Source organism: Lactuca virosa, chromosome 7 (genome assembly GCF_052849685.1).
Source record: "Lactuca virosa cultivar CGN04683 chromosome 7, Lactuca_virosa_CGN04683_v6, whole genome shotgun sequence".
Classification (NCBI taxonomy): domain Eukaryota; kingdom Viridiplantae; phylum Streptophyta; class Magnoliopsida; order Asterales; family Asteraceae; genus Lactuca; species Lactuca virosa.
Genome location: NC_136432.1, coordinates 82,950,209 through 82,973,083, shown reverse-complemented (window position 1 = coordinate 82,973,083; position 22,875 = coordinate 82,950,209). Strand labels below are relative to the sequence as shown.

Below are 22,875 nucleotides of genomic sequence, written 5' to 3'. Positions count from 1 at the left end.
AAGGACCAAACAATTCAACTCTTTTGTTACATGACTGATTGATAGGAGTTTATGAGATAGAGCAGGAACATAGAGACAATTAGAAAGCTTAAGTGTTGGTGAGATTTCGATCGTTCCCCCATTTTTATATTCATTTTTTCTCCATTTGCGGTTTGAATGTATGATTTTGTTGGTTTAGTTGACACAGCAAAACCAGATAAGTCGTAAGTCATGGTGTCAGTGGCTCCACAATCAAATATCCATGACGGTTCATTTTTTATTTTATAATTTTGAGCCACAATTGCACAACCATTAACATCAAGGTTTTTTTTGTAATTTTCAAAACTCTTTTGAATAAGATAAGAAAAAGAACCATTATATAATTATATTAAAGTAGGTTCCCAATCCAATTCCTGTTGATTGGACCAAACGTTTTTACTTATTTTTCTTTTCTGATTAATTTTCTTTTGATTTTCTGACCACCGCTTTGAGAAGCTGTCACCGACTCATATCCGTCTTAAGCTTTCCTTGATTCTTCCAGTTTCTTCTCCACCGCCACTATCTCAATTATCTTTCCCAAACCCACACCCACACCCACACCCACACCCACTTCACTTCACCTACCGATAGAGACACCGCTACCCGCTGCTCTCTATGCTTCAAATCCAATATTGTCCCAAACCCTTTCAATCTTACTTTCACTGCTTCTCTACCATTTGTTTGTGTTGAACGATTTCATGAGATGTTCGATTTCTAGCCCTAAATTTCGCTCTTTTGCAAGTAGGTTGTTCGTTGAAGCCAAAGCGTCTGGTAAAATACGTCGTCTTCCTTCCACAATCGACCTTATTTGGACTGTATTTCACCTGCTTCTTCTTTTTAGACTGAATCTCTTCCTTTAACTTCTGATTTTAGTGTGCTATCGTCATTGACAGTAATGGTGGAAGTCGGTGTCGGTCTTTACGACAAAACCCTAAACGAAATCGACTGTGTATCTGAAGACGAAGGCTATTGTAAGTCGATTCAGAGCATCACACGCCACTGATTGAAGGTCTGCTAAGAAGAAGAACGTTGTGAGGCGATTGAGACAGGTTCCTTTTGCTCATGTTGAGGGAGTCATTAACAAGGTTTACAATGGGCTTGAACTGAGTTTCTTGACTGAAGCGAAACCCTCTTCTAAGACGACTACTTTTCTAATTTTTAAATTTTTTTTTGATGTAAGGGATGACAGAGGAACGAGATTATTTCAAGAGAATAAAGAGACGACTGTTGGAAGGTAGCCATAAATCTTCTAAACAGATAATAGACTTTTATGTGAAAAAAAATTGTTTTGCTCATTTTTGTTGAAGTAAATCTTCACAATTGTACCAAACCATTTTATTTTTGTGCTATTTCTTGGTGAAAGTTTTATGTTGTCTTTGACTTTCAGGTTGCAGCTATGGTGTTGTAGATACTGATTTTGATATGAAAGTCCCAAGCACGAAGGTATGTCTCTTTGTTACCATTTTCTGATCACAAACTCCTGCACATCACGATTTTTATATGAAAGGTTGTTGAGCTTTGATGTGTTTCCTTGGAAAGGTATGTATTCATCCGTATTTCCTTTCGATTTCAATTTCTAATTTTGAATTTATGACCGGATTTGACCTAATTTTCATCATGTTGCCATAGAACTGCAATAATTGTTTGCTCCTCAATCCTTGATACCTCTTAGCGATTTCTGGTGCATACCCCCATCGACTTTGGTGCCTATTGCTTCATTTATTTTTTTTCATTTGCCTTTGTAAAATCATCATCAACCGATGACAAAGACAACGCAGGTTTGTGGGTTCTTTTATCGGTAAAGAAATAAAGAATGTTACCATACAATTTTGCAATAGAACATTTAAATTGGTTCAGCTCATACACAACAATTACAAGGGGATCAGTTTCGTCCCGATGCTTCTGGTTCAGTTCAAACACATCAATGACACAGCTTCCCTGCTACCCACAATAATTTACAGGTATCAGTTTTGTTGTTATGCACGGTAACTGTTTGATTAAATGCATGACAGATGTGTTGTCTAATGGGATTTTTTTAAGTTATAGAAAACCTTACACCTGAAGTACAACTCGAAGATCAAATGGTAATTGCACATTTATACTGCCTGTTATTTGTTAAAGTAATATTTTTTGCTTATGGGATGATTGTTTAAATCTATTTTCGACAGCGTATATAGCCGACATGTTTGTTGAAATAGCTCTACACAAGGTAAACCTGCTTCCATGTTATCTCTTTCATACCTAATTTAATTATTTGATTAATATTCAAACATATTTATTGATTAAATGTGTGAATCAAATTTTGTTCTTATATAAGATGTGTTTGTTGGGTTGATTAGAGGGTTAAATCATGGAAACAATCATCTGTAACCAATTCCTTTCCATTTAGCAATACTATTTGGTTGTTCAAATCTCAATTTTTTTTTTCTGTTAGATGATACTCTTCTCTTATAACCTCATCAGGTTAAGGATTTCGTCTTATTTTAGGAAAAATTTTTCTTTTTGTTCGCTTTGGTTCCTTTTTTGTGTGAGTATTTTAGTGATGTTTAAAAAAGAAATCCCGACATTTGTTGTGTTAAAACCATCTAAGTTGATCAATAGCAACGTGATCCCTGTCTGTAAAAATTAAGACTTTTTTTAGTTTGTGAAGAAAAGAAGATGTAATTTGTGATTTTTTTTTTTAAATTTGTTTTAGTGTATTACTTGAAATTTCATTTTTTGACGAGTCAAATTATTTCCAGGCGTTGATTCTGGATTCCTTTTGACATTTCTTAACTCAAGTTCATAGTTGTGATTTATGAATTCTTCCATTTGACAGGAAATTTGAAGTGCATGATGTCAGATAGCATATGTGGGATCTATTAAACACCTCATTTCCATGATTTTCACTGCTTGGTTCTTTATGTATTGAGTAAGAGATAAACACCCATAATCCCATATATAGCTTACTAGATTAAGTCTTTGTCCACCTTAATCGCTTTAAGTTAAAAAAAAAAATTAAATTGCTAAAATAGCAATGTACTTTTCTCTGTTTTACAAATATGAGCAACATACTTTAGTTTTAAGTTTTATCCTATAATACCAACGTACCTTTAATTTTCCAATCAATTTAATCAATACATGCTTTTTTATTCCTTACCGAGAATGTTGACGTTGCATTTCTTCTATTGACAGGACTGCCACATAATCTTACACATAATGGCAATGCCTTATGCACAGGAAGTTAAGATACAACTATTAAGGTTAGAATTAGATCAAGCAAACACTGGAATCTTCGATTCCTTTCCGATTTTGTAACATAGTTAGGAGATAGATCCTATAAACTTTGAAAAGTGACTCAGGTTAATTCATACGTTTATTATTTATTTTAAGGAAACTTGGAAGAAATAATATAATGGCTTTTTGGTGTCTGATGAACCCGTGAGTCCGGGCCAATGCAACATGATTATAGTTATGATCAAACACTTTGAAATATTTTAATTAATAGGGTAATTTTAAAAAATAATGAAATGACAGAATTGCCCCTAATATGAATTACTCTTACTTTTTTATTTACATATCTATGTTTTTGCATTTCTTGGATTTACATCTTACATTTAGTTTTGTTGCCAAAAAGTTTATACAAAGAAATATTCAACCTCTGTACTCTACTTGCTGGAATATTGATGTAACATTGGATTTTCAAGAAAATTATTTTTTAAAAAGTCATTTCTTACTTTCATTTATATTTCTTAATTTTTCTTCTTTTTAAATTACTTTAATGTCCGAGAGGCCCAAGATCTCATACAAGTAGCTCAGACGAAGCTACACGAAGGATACATCATGAATGACCAATCTTGCAACATCATCTCCACAACACCAACACAAGAAGAGTACAAAACCCTGAAGAACATCCTTGAAGAGGCAAAATGGGATGACTTGTCCATGGAAGACAATATCGCATTCATGATCGGATCAATCCATAAGAGGATCTCAATCTACAAACATCTTATGAAAAACAAATCCGCTAATTAGATGAAGTTTCCTTTCCAATAAATAAATGAATAAACTATGTCGCTAAATCTAAATCCGACCCCCGCAATGACGGGGGCACTTTTCTAGTTAGAGTATAATTGATTTATCGGGGTTTTCAAGATATCCTCTTTCTTACCTCCTGTACCTGTTTCCATCGAGAAACCTTCAACTTCTTCATCGATTCTCGTCGCTGCAACCCCCCCAAATCCGGTGGCGGTTTTCCGATCAATATTCTTATCGGTGGTCGGAGCTCTTCCTTTTTTTGGTCCGAGACCCTTGGTACTCTTCTTGTGGCCATCGGCCCACCACTCGGGATAACCAACGAGCCGAAAGCACTGCTCTTTGGTGTGTCATGCCACAGTGATCACACTTCAAGTTTGTTTTATCTTCTTTGATCATCGATCCATTCTTCTTTCCTTCTGATCGGCGATACCCCTTCGTGGCAAGCCCCATTCCCTCGGTTTCAGTAGCGACCAGACCCGCTGCTATGCCCTGTGTGTGGTTAGTTGTTCCAAGAATATTCTAGTGAGCGGATTCCTTACGGACGGTAGCATAAGCCGCCTCCGCCGAAGGCAATGGTTCCAATAGAAGGATCTCCCTTTTGATTGATTCGTATTTTTGATCGAGGGCATTTAAGAATTGAAAAAGTTTTTGCTCTGACCTGATTCTTGCGTAAGTCTTGATATCATCTGGACATTTCATGGGGTTAGGATCGATCCTGTCGATTTCTCCCCAGACACCTTGGAGTGTAATCCAAAATTCTTCAAGGGTGCTGTCATTTTGCTTGATGTCATTAGCCTTGACATGAAGGTTGAAAGTTTGAAGTTTGTCTCTGCCACTACTGTATGTGACCACTAAAGCATCCCATAACATTTTTGCAGTGGGGTACTCTGTTAGGTTACCTGCAATAGTAGGTTCGATATTTTGGATGAGCCATGAGAACACAATTAGATCTTCTTGTTCCCATTGCTCGTAAGATTCTTTGTCTTGGCTTGGAGGATCAGAGGTCAAGTGAGATAACAGGGCCTTAGATTTTCCGCCTATGGCAACTCGAATCATCCGAGTCTATAAAGCATAGTTTTGGCTATTGAGTTTGAGGTTTATTTGGAGATTATCGGATAGCTTTGGGTTCTGAGATTAGCGATTGATGCCATTCTTTAACAGATTGGCAAGCTGTAATGATAAACTGGGTTCTAAGTTGCCGTCTCCGGACATGGCGACTTAGTTGGGATCGAGATTTAAGCAGGCTATGGGGTAGATGATGAGCAAACCTGCTCTGATACCATGATAAATAACAGAGAAGAATTGATAGGAACCGATTGTTTTTTATTATTCATTTTTAAAGGTATGTTACAATGAGGAAGAGAAACCATAATTTATACTAAACTAGGTGTGAGACCCTATACTAAACTAGGTGTGAGACCCGTGTAATACACATGTTTTTTTTTATAAAATAAATTGAATTTGGAAAGGATATGAAGAATAGCTATGAATGAATTGAAATTTGATAACTGCAAATAAGCATCAATTTGAGTGGTGATTTCCGAAAATTGTGTATGTAATTTAGGAAGATATATTTGGATTTAATGTATTCATTGACAAAATACCAGAGGAGATATTCACATTTCCTTTATTTTTGTATAAGATTCAGTAAAGTATTTGATAGATTTTAATTTGATAAAAAACTAAAAAATCCACAATTTGCCTAGTGGAATTAAATTTAATTGAAAAAATTATAAAAATGTCATGTGTCGTATTGAATGAGAATGTGACACGTGGCAGAAACCTTCATTTATTAGGTAGGATTACAATGATCTAAATATGGAAGAAATACTATTGTTGGCTGTCAATTCTTGGTGAATGGAAAGCAGATATACGTTCTCCTAATTGCAAGGGAGATGATGTGATTGGTCACCAATCTCGCTGATCTCATTGAGCCTTCCTTTTAACATGTTGTTGACATGGGCCAAAGGGTATGCAGCTGTAGGAAATGGGAATTAATAGGAATTCCTTGTAGGCATGTGATTGCAGTGCTATTTGACAAAGCAAACAATGCTGAGGATGTTCAGAAGTGGTTCAGTTGTGTTCTGTTTGGGCTATATATGGCTGCACAGAATTGGATTAGCCTTTGAGGATCGATCAAAATAGTTATTTATATTTACTGTTCAAAATTATTTTCAATCGATCAATAACAGGTGCAGTGGTGTCTATTGGCTGTTTAATTATCCCTGCACTGCTTTCCAATCTTCTGTGTAGGTAGGCTCTATTTTATGTGTTATGTTCATTAGGAAGGGAGAGGCTTGCTTTAATTTTGATTTACTCTGTTAGTTTTAGGTACAGTAACTTTTTGGTTGACCTTGTTATTACTTAGCGTTTTAGTTACTTTATTGCCCTGTGCTTCTGGATTATTTCTTTTTTTCTCTGCTAGCTCCTTGCTAGATGACTGTTTCCATTTATAAAAGTCCTTTGCTGTTAAAAAAAAAATACTATAATGGTTTAATCACCACAGAAAATATTCAAAGAGACTGAATTGATTAATAAAAAAAAAAAAAGATAAAGAGTGCCCTCCTTAAGGAAAAGGGCGAGTGACAAACAAACAACCAAACTATTAGTAAAATAGATTGCAAGATGCAAAGTTCTTAACACTAGAAAATGTTCTACATATAGGTAATTGGTAGTCCATAATAAAAGCAAAGATAAGAGTACTAATTAAGAAGTCATCGTTCATCTAAGAGATGAACATTCGAACAATCATGGGGGAAGTACCATACCCGTCTATAAACGAACATGCGGTGTCCACTTTTATCATTATCAAGTAATTTATCATAGCTCTTGTATTGTGTTTCAAAGTCCAGCCCATGACTCTGGTTTAATAGCAGCAGAAGGATTCAAAATGCTAATAAAGAATATATATTCTCTAATTGTCTTTTCTGGCAACACCCATTTCTTTTCACCAAAAATCAAGTTCCAGAACCTTTTCTGGTTTTGAAATCCAATCTATCAAATAAAGTTTTTCATTCGAACTTACAAGCTCCGGTCTCAACAAGTCTGGCTTCAGAAAATTCTTGATTTGGGGTGACATAGTTTCGTGTTTCTGCTTCCAATTGAGACTAAGTTCACCTAAAGAACGATCTGTGTGTAGAGTATATATCTTCCCTTCAAAAAAATGTAAATCAAGGATGGGGATAGTGGAGGAGACATGATTCCATTTTTCTTTACCCACGGTATAAAATACTATATTTTCATATAGCATAACAAACACCCACCCAGGTATTGAAGGTGAAAAGACAAGAATGGTCCTGATTCTATCTAGACCAACACTTATATCACCAGGGAAATTAGGGAAATGAAGTTCATGTCTTGTGATAGGATTCACAAGCCAGAAGTTGCGGGTTTTCCTACTGAACAAGACCAAGTAACCACAAGTTGATCCAACACAGATCCTCTCAGCTAAATGAGAAAGGATGGGTTTGAACTTTCTTCCTTCAAAGTCCTTTAGATAGTAGTAACAGTCATCCTCATTATCCTTCATAAAGATGCATACGGACATGGGTGGTATGGATGCCATAAATGTTTTCCTGTTAGAGATTGCAAATGATCTCCATGACTTGCAAACTCTACTGAATGCAAAAAAATCAACAAATCCCAGTCGCATCATTACTAATAAAAGCACATTATGGTCAAGATCTGACCATGGTGCCAGACCACCATTGTCAAAAGTTTTGAACCTTTTCCCACTCGATAATGACAATGATGATGCATCATCATGATGATGATTCTGGTTTTTAGTCATACTCCTTGTCTTGGTTATTCTCACACTAGCAAAAGGAAAAAAATAAATAAAATACTGCATAAGATACAATAGCTGTAAACAAGATGAATACTATCCAAGTTTAATTAACGTTTATAAACACTAACTCAGTTAATGAAACTGATTTAAGGAATATGCTATAAATTTACAGTTGGTTCAAGAACAAGTTCAAATATACAAATATACAGTGTACTCATTATAGCATCATTCTCGGCTATGGTTTCATAGCTATTCGTGCTTTTAATTGTTTTTAATAGTTAAAACCCAACATCATGGTTATAATTGTTTTTTCAGTTTTATTAACATGGTGTATTTGTGCTTTTGAAAAGGGAATTTTATTTAGGCGTCTCGTCGATCACTTGATATGCATGTAAAATACAAACATAATGAAACAAGTCTTATGCTGGTAAACTATAATGGAGTTGGAGTTGGGATTCGACAAAGACTAATAATTGAAGAGAAGGGAGCCCAAAATACCTGTTAATTAAAATTACCGATGGAGTTTTAGTCGATTATCAACAGCGATCCTTCAACAATGAGCCTGCTCATGGTTTGCAAAGAGTTTCACGATTTTAACATTACTCTGTTCAGGGTTTATAAAGAGTTTCATGAGTGTAACCCTGTAGGAACTATTATTAGTAAAGCGCTTATATAACGGGCATGATAGATCCGAACTTATTTTATTTTTGGTTCACAAAAGATATCACATTTTATTTTGATTTTGTGGGTGGGGTTGGTAGATGGACAGATGGAAATTCGAATCAAAATCTTTGTTGTTAGCCAAATAAGATCAGTTTATTCAAAAACGGAATTTAATAAGAATCTAAAATTTCAATTGTTTTGATTTTATCAATAAAATGTAATTTTTAATGAAATTAAATTTCTAATTTTCCAAATCTTTTCCAAAACCAAACATGGCACGACAATGGCCTAAGAAATCACATCCATTAAATGCCGATAATTTTCCATATAATATGGCTCTTATATATATATATATATATATATATATATATATATATATATATATATATATATATATATATATATATATATATATATATATATATATATAGGTAAAGGTTCAAATGAGAACCAAAAAAGATTAAGAACCTAAGAACCAACTAATTAAGGGAAATTCTTGTCAAAACACGGAATGGCATAAGCTGTAATTCTCACGAAATAGAAGGTTTACTATGTATCATTTAAGCAAAAAAACACGGTGGCAATTTCGTGAATATTCAAAACATATTACCCGATTCTTTAATATGCCGGAACAAATCAAAACCCTAATTAAATTCACGACTTTTTCGAAACAACAAAACTCCCTCATTCAATTCACTGCAACACGATCTTCGTTCTATTCTACTGATTTGGAAATAATCGAACGAGAATTCTACATAAATCTATTCAATACGATGACAAAAAGGCGTAAAACAATAGAATTTGGAAAAAAATCGACAGATAATTCAACTGATGAAGGAATGACGACGAATATTTCAGCTGAAGAAGCTCAATTTACAACGATCAAAACTACGTCTGAAAAAGAACAAACATTGAAGAGGATGATTTCAACAGACGAATCTCAACCTACAAACAAAGCAACCGTCATCAAAAAAGGTAAAACCCTAAATACAGTATAAAAACTAAATAAATTCAAAAAACTTGCAAAAATGAAAAAATATTAGATGATTATTATGTTATAACGTAAATTTTTTTAAAAAGTATCACTGTGTTAAACTGTGAATTTGAGATTTTATAGATTTGAATATAAAAATAGTTTTAAACTGACATTGTAATAATAATTTTGAATTATGAATGTTGAAGTTTATAATGTGAATATATATTAATGATTTTATAGATTTATAAATTTAAGATAATGATATTCAATTGTGAATAATGATAATGGTTTAAAACTGTGATTATTTTTAAAAATCATAAAATTTCATTTTCCTATTAATTACATTTTCAGATAAGGGTAAAAGCATTTTGACAAAAAAATCAAAACAGAAAGATAAATATCTTCAAGGGACAACAAGACAAACAAGGTTGCAAACACCTAACAACATACATCAGAAAAATCAAGGTACAATATAAAAAGTTTCTTAATTATATTTTCATGATTAAACTGTGAATTTTCTGTTAACTTGTGAATTTTGAAGAAGATAAAGTTGTTGACAAGAAGAAAAAGCAGAAAATGAAGAAAAAGGAAAAGGAACAAGAAGTTCAAGGTACATTTTAAAACTATATACAAATAATTGATTAATTATTTAATTTCTCATATAATAGTTCCTTATCATTACGTAATGAAATTTTTTACAGAGAAAAAAGGAAAGAAACGGAAAGAAAAGCAAACAATAAAAAAGAAAAACAAAAAAGCTAAAACAGATCATGGAGAAGATGATGAGAAGTTTCAACCATTAAGAACAAGGGTTGCAACACAAAGCTTATGGAAAGCTGTAAAGATATTGAGCAGTGAACAGAGAGCGTGTGTAGAAAACTTAGGCTTAAGATCAGTTTTAAAGATGACATTGGATGTGATTCCTTCAAAAATAGGCTTCTTTTCTGTGTTTAGCTACAACCATAGAACAAACTCCATTGACTTAGGACATGGAAGAATAGCAATAACAGAAAAAACAATAGGAGAAATTCTTGGCTTAAAAAATGAAGGCATTGATCTTGAAACAGTTGATGACTGTGAACAAGATAACAGTACATTGATTAAATGGAAAGAACAACATCCAAAAATTACAAAGTCTACTCAAGCACTAGTAGATCTTATAGAACAATCGCAAACTGCAGATGAGATGTTTGTGCTGAACTTCATTGTAATTTTTGTCAACTCAATCATAGAGAAAACAACATCTGGAGCCATAGAAACAAGATCTTTGCTGAAGTTGAGAACAAAGAAAATATCAACTGGTGCAAGTACATCAATCACACATTAGTTAAAAGTAAAAAAATTTGGAAGCCAAATTGTAAAAACAGCTACTATACTGGACCATTACCATTTCTAATTGTAAGAATAATTTAAACTAAATTAATTTCTCATAAAATAAAATATTTAATACTAATGTTAATCAAACTTATGTTGTTTTCATGTATCTTACAGCTTCTGTATGTGCATAGAACTCAATGTGTTCAACAACAGTTCATTAACAGAAGAATAGTACCACTTCACTTCTGGAACTATGGGAGACTGAAAACAAGACAAACAAATGAAATTGCAAATGGAAATTTTGGAATGGTACAAATTTTGGACAATATGGAGATGCTTCAAGAGGATGAAGAAGAAGATGTTGATTTGGATGAGGAAGATAATGAAAAGAATGTAGATGAATTTTCAGATTCAGATGACAATGAGGATATTGGTTTGGAGGTAATACAACTTATAAAATATTAATAAACTACGAATATAATTTTAACATTTAGATATAAAACATAACACATGAAAAGACATTATTAATTAAACTGTGAATTTGATGTTAAGTTGTGAATATAATAAAATAAAATATTACTATCTTTATTTTGATAATGAAATAACAAAATACATACACCACATGGATTTTGCTTGATGATAAAAAAAGTTTAAAACTTAACACATGTTTATATAAAGTGTGAATTACATATGAATTTCACAGTTTAATTGAAATCTTTATAATAAACTAACAAAAAACATATACTACATGGATTTTGCTTCATGATAGAAAAAGATTACAAAATGGCATTAGCTTTCAAAAAGAGAATGGAAAAGACATTAGTGAAGGCAAAAAAAAATCATCCGGATAACATAAAAATCAAAAGATGGATTGTGAAATATGAGAATTTATTCAAGAAGCATATTGGTGAAACATCAAAAGTGAATGAAAATGAAGTTCAAGTTGAAAAGGAAATAGAAGAATCAGAAGATCAAAATTCGACAAACGATATTGCATTTCAAAAAGCAATAGTTTTATATATACCGAAAGATAATCAAGTACAACACACTGAAGTTGAAAACACAGTGGATGCAGAACAACATCAAGAAATGGTTTTGTATCAAACAACAGCAACACATGAAGAAACTGAAGAAGGAGATAAAGTCGATACAACTCAAAAAACAACATCACTTACTGATTCTCAATCTACTCCAAAATCATCAGCTTTCACACCAACATTAGAGTCACCAACAATTTATGCTATGGTTGACAAAGTTGTTGAAGAAAGCTTAAAGAAAAATGCTTCAACTTGCACACCACTTATTCAAAAACTGTCTTCTCAACCATCTTTTTCACTTGGACTAACCCTAGATATCAAAGATGATGTAAACTCTCCAAAACCTTCTACAAGATCAAGCAAAGATGAAGAACAGATAAACAGAGAAGAAAAAAAAGATGAAGAACAAATTCAAACAAAAAAAGAATGTGGAAATAAAGGGAAAGGAAAAGAAATTTTTATTGAAGAGAAACATGGAGAAAAAAGCATCAGAAAAGAAAAATGAGAAAGTTACTTCACTCATTATAGTGGTCAAACAGTGGAATCAAAAGACGTGTTATTTAATGAAGAGAAACTAATTGCAAACTCAATATTTTCAATGCAAAGGAACCACAAGTAAGTAAATATTTTTAATAAAAAGTTAATTAAAATTAATTTATGAAACAAAAATTAATTTATTAGAAATATTCACAACTTAATATATATTAACAGGGAAATCATATTCAGAACAAGAAATGGGGATGCAGTAGAAAGAATTTTTTTTGAAACGTTAATCCCAGATGTGTACATACACCACAAAGTCATTGATTGCTGGTCTATTCTGTTAAATGACGAGGAGAGCAGAAAACAAAAGCGATCTCCATTAAGATTCTATTTTCCAACAGGAATCATAGTAAGTAACATTTATATTATGTATTTATATATGTTAATAGATTAAGAAAATTCTAACATAATAAAAGTATGTAATATATGTAATTAGACTGAAGAGATGACAAATGAGGAGATACCAATGGATGACAGATGTAAAATGTTTGATCAAAAAGCAACAGAAGCAATGAAATTCCATCCATATGCACAAGTTTTTGATAAACTAGAATTTGTAAGTTACAACAATCTTTTATATTTATATATATATATATATATATATATATATATATATATATATATATATACTAACAGTTTTTTATTCTTACTTTTTACAATGTAGCTATTCTTTCCAATGAAGAAGAAAATGCATTACTATTTGTTATGTATAAATATCAAAAAGCTATCAGTAGTTTTGATTGATAGTCATAAAGGAATGCCAAATGTTAATGTTGAATATGAGCTATTACCACAATCTTTGGTAAGAATTACTATTTTAGATTTATTTGAAATTAAACTGTGAATTATAAAAATGACTGAATTTATTTTCTTTGAAATACAGGTAGCATTGATGGCAAATTTTATGATGGAAAGAGGATTCAAGAAAGCATTTGATTTGCTTACTAAAGAAATTTCAGTATTTAAAATCAAATGGTGGTTAAAAAACAATTTTGAGGAAAATGTAGTGGCATTAATGAGACATATGGAATGTTTTCAAGGACAGGCTCAGAGCAGTTGGGATTGTGACATTGAGAAGGATCAAAAGCAACAGAAAGAAAAATTCACTAAGCTAAGACTAAAGTATCTCACAAAACTGCTACTGAATGACATCAACTTAAATAGAAAAGAAATAGTTGATCAAGGAATACAATTTGATAAAAAAACAGAGGAAGAGAAAAACACATTGTTGAAGAATGCAATGCAGAAGTATAAAGAAAGATTTAAGCTCATGGAACATATTTAGAAATTTAAAATAAAAAAAGGCACAAAGAAGACTACAATGATTTATGTAGCTTTTATTTTCAGAAGAATTTGATTTTTATTTTCTGTCTTTTTTTTTTGTTGTACAAAAAGACTACTTTTTTTAGTTATGAGTATTGATGAATCTACTGTTTAGATATATGATAATTTCAACATTATATAACTATGAATATTAAAATTTATAATGAAATATCAATGTTTAATATAAAAAATTAAATCGTGTATAAACAAATGCGTTTTTTTAGATATAAGTTAAAGAATTTAATGAAAATGTATATATTATTATTTTTATGTATGTATTTACATATGTAAGTAGATACATACATTTAATTTTAAACTGTGAATTTACTTATGAACAATGTATATATTAATATTAAATTGTGAATTTAAATATGTATGTATGTAGATACATACATTTATGTATTTATGAACAATGTATAAATTAATTTTAAACTGTGAATTTACTTATGTATGTATTTATGTATGTATGTAGATACATATATTTAAAGTGTTACTATACATTTGTATATATGTATGCATGTATGTACATACATAAATATGTATATAAAAACATATGTATATATTATTATTTTTACTGTAATACTTAAAATATTTGAAACAAGTACTTAAAAAAATTAATTCAAAAGATATAATTAGGAAAAATTAAAAAATGCAAAAAAAAAAAATTAAAAGTACAAAAATGAAGGAATAATAAAAGTTATGCTAAATAATTGTTAAAAAATAGAATGTCAATATTCTAGTTATGTTAAAACAAAAATAATCCAAATTATTATATTAATAAATGACCTATGACACTTTTGTAAATAAAACAAATTTTTTATTGTTTTAACAATTTAGGTAATTAAGAAAGTAACAAAAAACTCTCATTAAAACTCTCATAGGTATATTCACACTTTAAATAAGACAGGGGCTATATATGTAATAATAGAAAAACAAACGAAAGGCGGTGGCAGTTTTGTAATTATTAAGAACTTCTCGTCATATAAATTCGTCAAAAAATGACTCGCCTCATTCATTTCATATCATACTCCTGATTTTCCCTTTTTCAAAAAAAAAAAAAACCGACATACACAAATCTCCATTTCAAACACTAAATCTAAAAAATCCACCGATTCTTCAAAAATCAAGCAGAAAATGTCTTCAAAATCTAAAGGAACTACATCAACTACAGGTTCTTCTGAAAAAACAACATCCGAAGAAGAAATAAAAAAGAAAACCCTGGAGAAACAAGTAGAAGCAAAAAAAGTTTCAAGTCCCAAATCGAAGATTTCGACAACAAACTCATAACATCTGACAATCAACAATGTCGAAATGGAAAAACAAAGTGTTTCGGAAAGCATTTCTTCAAAAGGAAAACCTACATGGACGATCAGAGTCAAAATGAACGAAGTAACACAAGGTATTTTATTTCGAAATTTATTACAATGTTTAACGAAAAATGCATAGTGTCTTATGATGTTTAATATATATATATATATATATATATATATATATATATATATATATATATATATATATATATATATATATATATATAAGACACTGTTACAAAAACTTTTAAATCAAAGGTCATCTTAATCTATGTTATTTTTTATATATATGATAAGTTTAACAGTTAACATATCATCACAAACTTAGATATGATTTATTACAAATGAAAATGTTAAATTATTAAAAAAATATGTATATAAATGATTTTACTACAGGTTTGATGGTAAATGTTATATATGATTCTAATATATTTTAAGGTGATACTGTTAGATTTACTATAAATAATTTATTAAACTGTGAATATAAACATAAATGTTATTTTGATATTTTAGAAAATGAAAATGCATATATATGTTTTTTTAGAATGTGAATGTAAAAATTATATGTTACTTAAATATATTACAGGAAGATAAATATGAATGATGACTCCTATTAGTATTTGACTGTATACATCAAACATTAAACTGTGAATTTTAATGGAAATATGCCATTTGCAGGAGAGAATACAAGACCTGTAATGACAAAGAATACTATCAGAAACCTTAAAGGAATATCTATTGATTAGACAGAAACAAAGAAACATTCTACAGTGGAAGGTAACACATGATTATAAAAAAATATTTGAATTATAATAATATTCTACTATATCAACTTTTAGGTTTTGATTTTTAATTTAATAACAGAAACAGATGTGAATAAACAAATTCAAAACATATTATTTGATCTTCAAAGAACTGAAGAAATGGAAAAAAAAGGTAAAATAAAAATTAAACTATGAAACTATACATATTATATTAAACTGTGAATACACATTATGCATTTACATTTAAAGTGTGAATATACTTATGTATATGCATACACATACATATATATATGTATATATGTACATATTTATGTATTTACACAAATTTGTACATATGTATTTATATGCATATTTATGTATGTACATACATGCATACATATGTATAGTCACACTTTAAATGTATGTATCTACATACATACTTAAATACATCCATAAGTAAATTCACAGTTTAAAGTCTATGTACATATATATGAATATGAGCACACATGTGTATGTTTACATATGTATGTATGTATATATGTATATATATATATATATATATATATATATATATATATATATATATATATATTTAAATTGCAGAATCAGAAAATGGATCATTAGACAGTCATAAGGACATGAAATTACAATTGGTTATGGTAAACAAAAAAGAAGGAGATGCAAATAATGAAAACATTCATGCAAAAGAAGAAAGGAAAAGAAAACAGATAGCAAGAAAGAGAAGTGGAAAGGAGATGCAACTAACAGGAAGAAGAACAAGGTCTCAAACATCTGCCAAGAAAGATGAAGAAATACAAGGTATAACAAAATTCATAAAAAAATATTTGTTGATAAAAAAATATTTGAATTATAATAATATTCTACTATATAAACTTTTTCGTTTTGATTTTTAATTTAATAACAGAAACAGATGTGAATAAACAAATTCAAAACATATTATTTGATCTTCAAAGAACTGAAGAAATGGAAAAAAAAGGTAAAATAAAAATTAAACTATGAAACTATACATAATATATTAAACTGTGAATACACATTATGCATTTACATTTAAAGTGTGAATATACTTATGTATATGCATACACATACGTATATATGTATATATGTACATATTTATGTATTTACACAAATTTGTACATATGTATTTATATACATATTTATGTATGTACATACATGCATACATATGTATAGTCACACTTTAAATGTATGTATCTACATACATACTTAAATACATCCATAAGTAAATTCACAGTTTAAAGTCTATGTACATATGTATGAATATGAACACACATGTGTATGTTTACATATGTATGTATGTATATATGTAAATATACATATATACATATGCATATATACATATGTATGTATTCATATATATATATATATATATATATATATATATATATATATATATATATATATATATATATATATATATATATATATATATATAAATTGCAGAATCGGAAAATGGATCATCAGACAGTCATAAGGACATGAAATTGCAATTGGTTGTGGTAAACAAAAAAGAAGGAGATGCAAATAATGAAAACATTCATCCAAAAGAAGCAAGGAAAAGAAAACAGATAGCAAGAAAGAGAAGTGGAAAGGAGATGCAACTAACAGGAAGAAGAACAAGGTCTCAAACATCTGCGAAGAAAGATGAAGAAATACAAGGTATAACAAAATTCATAAAAAAAATATTTGTTGATAAAATATCTTATTAAATGTTATTAAAATTTTAATGTGTTTTATAGTTCAAAAATATACAAGGAAAAGAAACACATGTATGTATAAAAGATTTTTAATAACAATTTCTTTTTAATCTTATTAGCAAAAGCAACAAAGAAAAGAGGTAGAAAGAAGAAAATGAAAGAAGATGGTGATACCACAGAAGATGAAATTGAAGGTATTAACATATATATATATATATATATATATATATATATATATATATATATATATATATATATATATATATATATATATATATATATATATATATTAAACTGTGAGAACACATTATGCAGTTACAGTTAAAGTGTGAATATACTTATGTATATGCATACACATACGTATATATGTATATATGTACATATTTATGTATTTACATATATACATACATATATACATATATATGTTCACACTTTAAATGTATGTATCTACATACATACATACATAGATAAATACATTCACAGTTTAAGTCTATATACATATCTATGTATACATTCACAGTTTAATAACACTTTTTTTTATCTTATTAGGAAAACCAACAGAGAAAAGAGATAGAAGGAAGAAAATTAAAGAAGATGGTGATAGCACAGAAGATGAAATTGAAGGTATTAACATATATATATATATATATATATATATATATATATATATATATAAGATTTTTAATAATTTTTTTTTTGAATCTTATTAGCAAAACCAACAAAGAAAAGAGGGAGAAAGAAGAAAATTAAAGAAGATGTTGATAGTACAGAAGATGAAACTGAAGGTATTAACATATATATATATATATATATATATATATATATATATATAATATTAAATAAAATATTATATAAAATGTTTTTGATAATACTTTTTTTTAATCTTATTAGCAAAACCAACAAAGAAAAGAGGTAGAAAGAAGAAAGATAAACAAGATGATGATAATGATGATGAAAACTTCCCTCCATTAAGAACAAGAGTGACAACAAAAGCATTGTACACTACTGTTAAAACTCTAAGCAGGGAACAGAAAGAATGTTTAGAAGGATTGGGTTTCAAGGCAATCTCTGAAACATCACTTGATACAATTCCATCAGTTCTAGCACATTTTGTTGTTGAAAGATATAGCCCTACTTCAAATTGCATTGATTTAGGGGACATACAACTGATGATAAATGAAGAAAAAATTCATCAGATCCTTGGTTTACCAAAAACAGGAATAGATTTGTCTACTGTGAATGAGTGTGAGGAAGACAATGAGATTATTGTCCAATGGAAACAACAACATCCTGATGTAACAAAATCACAACAAACTCTTTGTGAACTTATAGAAGTGTCAGAAATTGCAGATGAAATGTTTGTGTTAAATTTCATCACATTGTTTATCAATACAATGATAGAGAAAAAAGCTTGTGGAGGTTTACAAACAAACACTACAATGAAGATTGCAGCAATTGAAGACTGGAAAAATATAAACTGGTGCAAATATCTTAGTGATGCATTGCCACATAGTAGGACTTCATGGAAACCAAGAAACAAAGGCGTTTACTATGCTGGGCCACTTCCATTCTTGCTAGTAAGTAAAATTTAAATAAAATTGCATTGCATATCATCAAATTGATTAAATTAAATAACATTTTAATTTGTTACAAAATAATTTACAGCTTCTCTATCTACATTCAACTGATTGCCAAAACCAATATGTCAACCGAAAAATAAGACCAATATGCTACTGGAATTATGGAAAAATTAAATCAAGACAAAACATTGAAAAGGGTCAAGGTCAGTTAGGATTGGTCACATTGGTTGAGGATATTGATTCGATACAATTCAAAGATGAAGAAGATGTTGAGTTTGTTAATGAAAAAAGAAAAGGAAAACAAGTTGAAAAAGATATAGATACAGAAGAAAATGATGACATTGGTGCAGAGGTAATAATGGATATTACTAAATTAAGCTGTGAACTGAATATTAAGTTGTGAATTTTTTTTTTAAAATGTACCTATAAACTAACAATAATTTAACACTTATTGCAGAACTATTGTCTTTTGGTAGAAAGTGAGTTTAAAACCATTTTGGAGTGTAGAAACAGAATTGAAAAAACATTGGAACATGCACTTCAAAAATATCCAGATGATAGAGAACTATGTGGATGGTTTGAAAGGTTTGTGAACATTGAAAAAGTGTTGATCAAAAACGTTGTCGAATCATCAAGAACCAAAGAAAAAGAAAATGAAAATGAGACAGGTGAAGAAGAAGCTACAAGAGAAAGAGAACTTGAAAAAGTGTTGAACGAAAACATTGTTGAATCATCAAGAAAAAAAGAAAATGAAAATGAGACAGATGAAGGAGAAGGTACAAGAGAAAGAGAATACAATAATCCAATCTTTGAAGATAATATGCCAAACACACCAAATATGGAGGATGAACAAAATGATTTTCTTACCAATGAATCTCAAGGAGAAGGTAATATGAAAAACAAAAATATAAATTAAAAAAAAATTATGTTTTTAATTAAAATGACTACTATGCAATACATGTTACAGGAACAACAAACAACAAAGAAGAAAAGGGAAATGAAAAAAACATACTTGAAGAAAAGAATGATCAAGGAAAAAGAAAAAAAAATAGAAGTTTATACAAGATCAAAGAGGACAACAACTAAAACAGAACCTTACCAATCACCTTACATGAGGCGAACAGTTGAAGTGAGAAAAAAGTTAGAAGCTGTTGAGACAAGGATTTCAAAATCCATATTCTCACTGCAAAAGGATGGCAAGTAAGTGAATGGTTTTAATATAACTAGTATTTAAAGAAGTTAATTAAATTTGATTATTAAGTTGTGAACAGTATGTAAATATTAAAAACACTAAAATTTTTTGTTTAACTATTTTTATTTTGTTTTTGATAAAAACAAACACCAATATCACTAATTCACAACTTAATATTGACAACTTAATAATTTTATATTAATCAAACAGGGAAATAATATTTGAAACAAAGGATGGGCATAAAGTGGAAAGGATATTTTTTGAAACATTAATACCAAGTGCATGGATCCACCCAAAAGTAATCGACTGTTGGTCGATGTTGTTGAATGATGAAGAGAAGCGTAAAGCAAATACCACACCATTATGCTTCTACTTCCCAACAAGAATGTTGGCAAGAATTATTTTATTATATAAGCATACAATTTTAATATTGATTTGAAATAACTAATGATAATTCCATAAAATAACATTTCATTTTTTCCTAGACCAATGAAATGTTGGACATGGATACACCATATGATAAGAGATTGGAAAAGTTTGAAGAAAGTATGAATGAAGCCATGAAGAACTACCCACATCTGAAGGATTTAAAAAAAGTTGGAATTGTAAGAAAAAAATCTAATTATTACTTTTTATTATAATTATATAATATATATACAAATATTTATATTAAAGTATTAACAATTTCAACTATACTATTAATACAGGTATTCTTCCCAATACTACACAGAAAGCACTACTACATGATTTGTTTCAATTTGCAAAAATGTAGTGTACATCTGATTGACAATGAAAAAACCACAGAAGATATTGTGGATACTTATGGAATGTTGCCATATAATTTGGTGAGTATAATTAATAACTTAGCAAATAAAAATAAAATGTTTTTTATTAACTTTTAACTGTGAATTTTATATCTTATTAGTGTTGCTGATAAATTTTTTGAATACAGTTCAATATGGTGGTGTCATACTTGATTGAAAAAAAACATCCAGTAGCAGACAATTTACTGAAGAAGAAAGTTGCAATTTTTAAACGGAAGTGGTGGACAGAGAACAACATGAATGACAGTGGAGTTATGTTGATGAGACATATGGAAACTTTCAAAGGACAAGGGCCAAATAACTGGGATTCTGAGATTGAAAAAGATCAAAAGCAGCAGGAAACACAATTGACAAAGCTTCGATCAAAATATGTTACAAAGATCTTGGTGAATGATATCAACATCCACAACAACAAGATAATAGAAGAAGGTCTTGAGTTTGAAAAGCTGACAAAAGAAGAACAAAAACAAGTTGTGAATCATGCAATGGAGAACTATGAGGAAAGGTTTCAGTTGATTGGTCAAGACTAAATAATATATATCTACTCTTTTTATGTTTATAAATGTTTATCTGCTATTGAAGACTTCTATCTAGTTGAACAAATATCGTGTTAATGATGTTTTTATTTTGGATAATGTTTCATACTTGGTTAACATGTTGGAGTTACATTTTATTATCTAAAAATATGAATTTCTAGTTAATTGTTGATGTTTACAATTGTGAATATTTAAATTCAAACAAAAGGACTAAAGTATTAAGTTGTGAATTGAATTTTTGAAATTTTAATATGATAAATAGTTTTTTAACTGTAAATATGATGTTGTAACTGTTATTATAATCTGATTTTGTTTAGTTATGTAGTTGTTTTTACATGTAAATTTCTGAAATAGAGTTTTTATTTGTTAATTTTATTTTTTATTTCCAATTAAACTGTGAATTCTCCTTTTTTTTCTGTTTTTTATTTATAATATTTGTATTTTTTGTTGATAAATGTTTTTTTAAGTATAATTACAATCTTCTAACTGTTATTAACATGTGAATGTATTTGGTTATGTATAATATAAATGTAATTATACTGTGAATTTTCAATTGTTTTTGTTCATATATTACAATATGTGTCTTCTAATATGATAAATAGTTTTTTAACTGTAAATATGGTGTTGTAACTGTTATTATAATCTGATTTTGTTTACTTATGTACTTGTTTTCACATGTAAATGTCTGAAATAGAGTTTTTATTTGTTAATTTTATTTATTATTTCCAATTAAACTGTGAATTCTCATTTTTTTTGTTTTTTATTTATAATATTTGTATTTTTTGTTGATAAATGTTTTTTTAAGTATAATTACAATCTTCTAACTGTTATTGACCTGTGAATGTATTTGGTTATGTATAATATAAATGTAATTATACTGTGAATTTTCAATTGTTTTTGTTCATATATTACAATATGTGTCTTCTAATATGATAAATAGTTTTTTAACTGTAAATATGATGTTGTAACTGTTATTATAATCTGATTTTGTTTATTTGTGTACTTGTTTTCACATGTAAATGTCTGAAATAGAGTTTTTATTTGTTAATTTTATTTTTTATTTCCAATTAAACTGTGAATTATCCTTTTTTTTCTGTTTTTTATTTATAATATTTGTAAATATGATGTTGTAACTGTTATTATAATCTGATTTTGTTTATTTATGTACTTGTTTTCACATGTAAATGTCTGAAATAGAGTTTTTATTTGTTAATTTTATTTTTTATTTCCAATTAAACTGTGAATTCTCCTTTTTTTTATATAATATATTTATATA

At 29.1% G+C, this 22,875-nt stretch overlaps 1 protein-coding gene and 1 long non-coding RNA gene across 3 annotated transcripts; one reads left to right on the top strand and one right to left on the bottom strand.

Moving 5' to 3' along the window:
* Nucleotides 1–400: 400 nt before the first annotated feature.
* Nucleotides 401–3,435, top strand: LOC145125417 (uncharacterized). 2 transcript variants are annotated; one of them, XR_013715983.1, is made up of 8 exons: nt 401–789; nt 912–1,103; nt 1,199–1,252; nt 1,406–1,979; nt 2,065–2,102; nt 2,187–2,227; nt 2,837–2,929; nt 3,193–3,435. It is a non-coding gene; the product is annotated as an uncharacterized LOC145125417 (long non-coding RNA). The 2 variants fall into 2 exon arrangements; XR_013715982.1 differs by having other exon boundaries at nt 892–1,103.
* Nucleotides 3,436–4,554: 1,119 nt separating this feature from the next.
* LOC145126849 (uncharacterized) lies at nt 4,555–5,091 on the bottom strand. The gene has a single exon (XM_079062138.1). The coding sequence runs from the start codon at nt 5,089–5,091 to the stop codon at nt 4,555–4,557; it is 537 nt and encodes a 178-aa protein (XP_078918264.1).
* Nucleotides 5,092–22,875: the final 17,784 nt, after the last annotated feature.

What these genes read in the sequence shown, in the direction of transcription:
- LOC145126849 (XM_079062138.1), bottom strand. Translation starts at nt 5,091, where the DNA reads ATGATTCGAGTTGCCATAGGCGGAAAATCTAAGGCCCTGTTATCTCAC.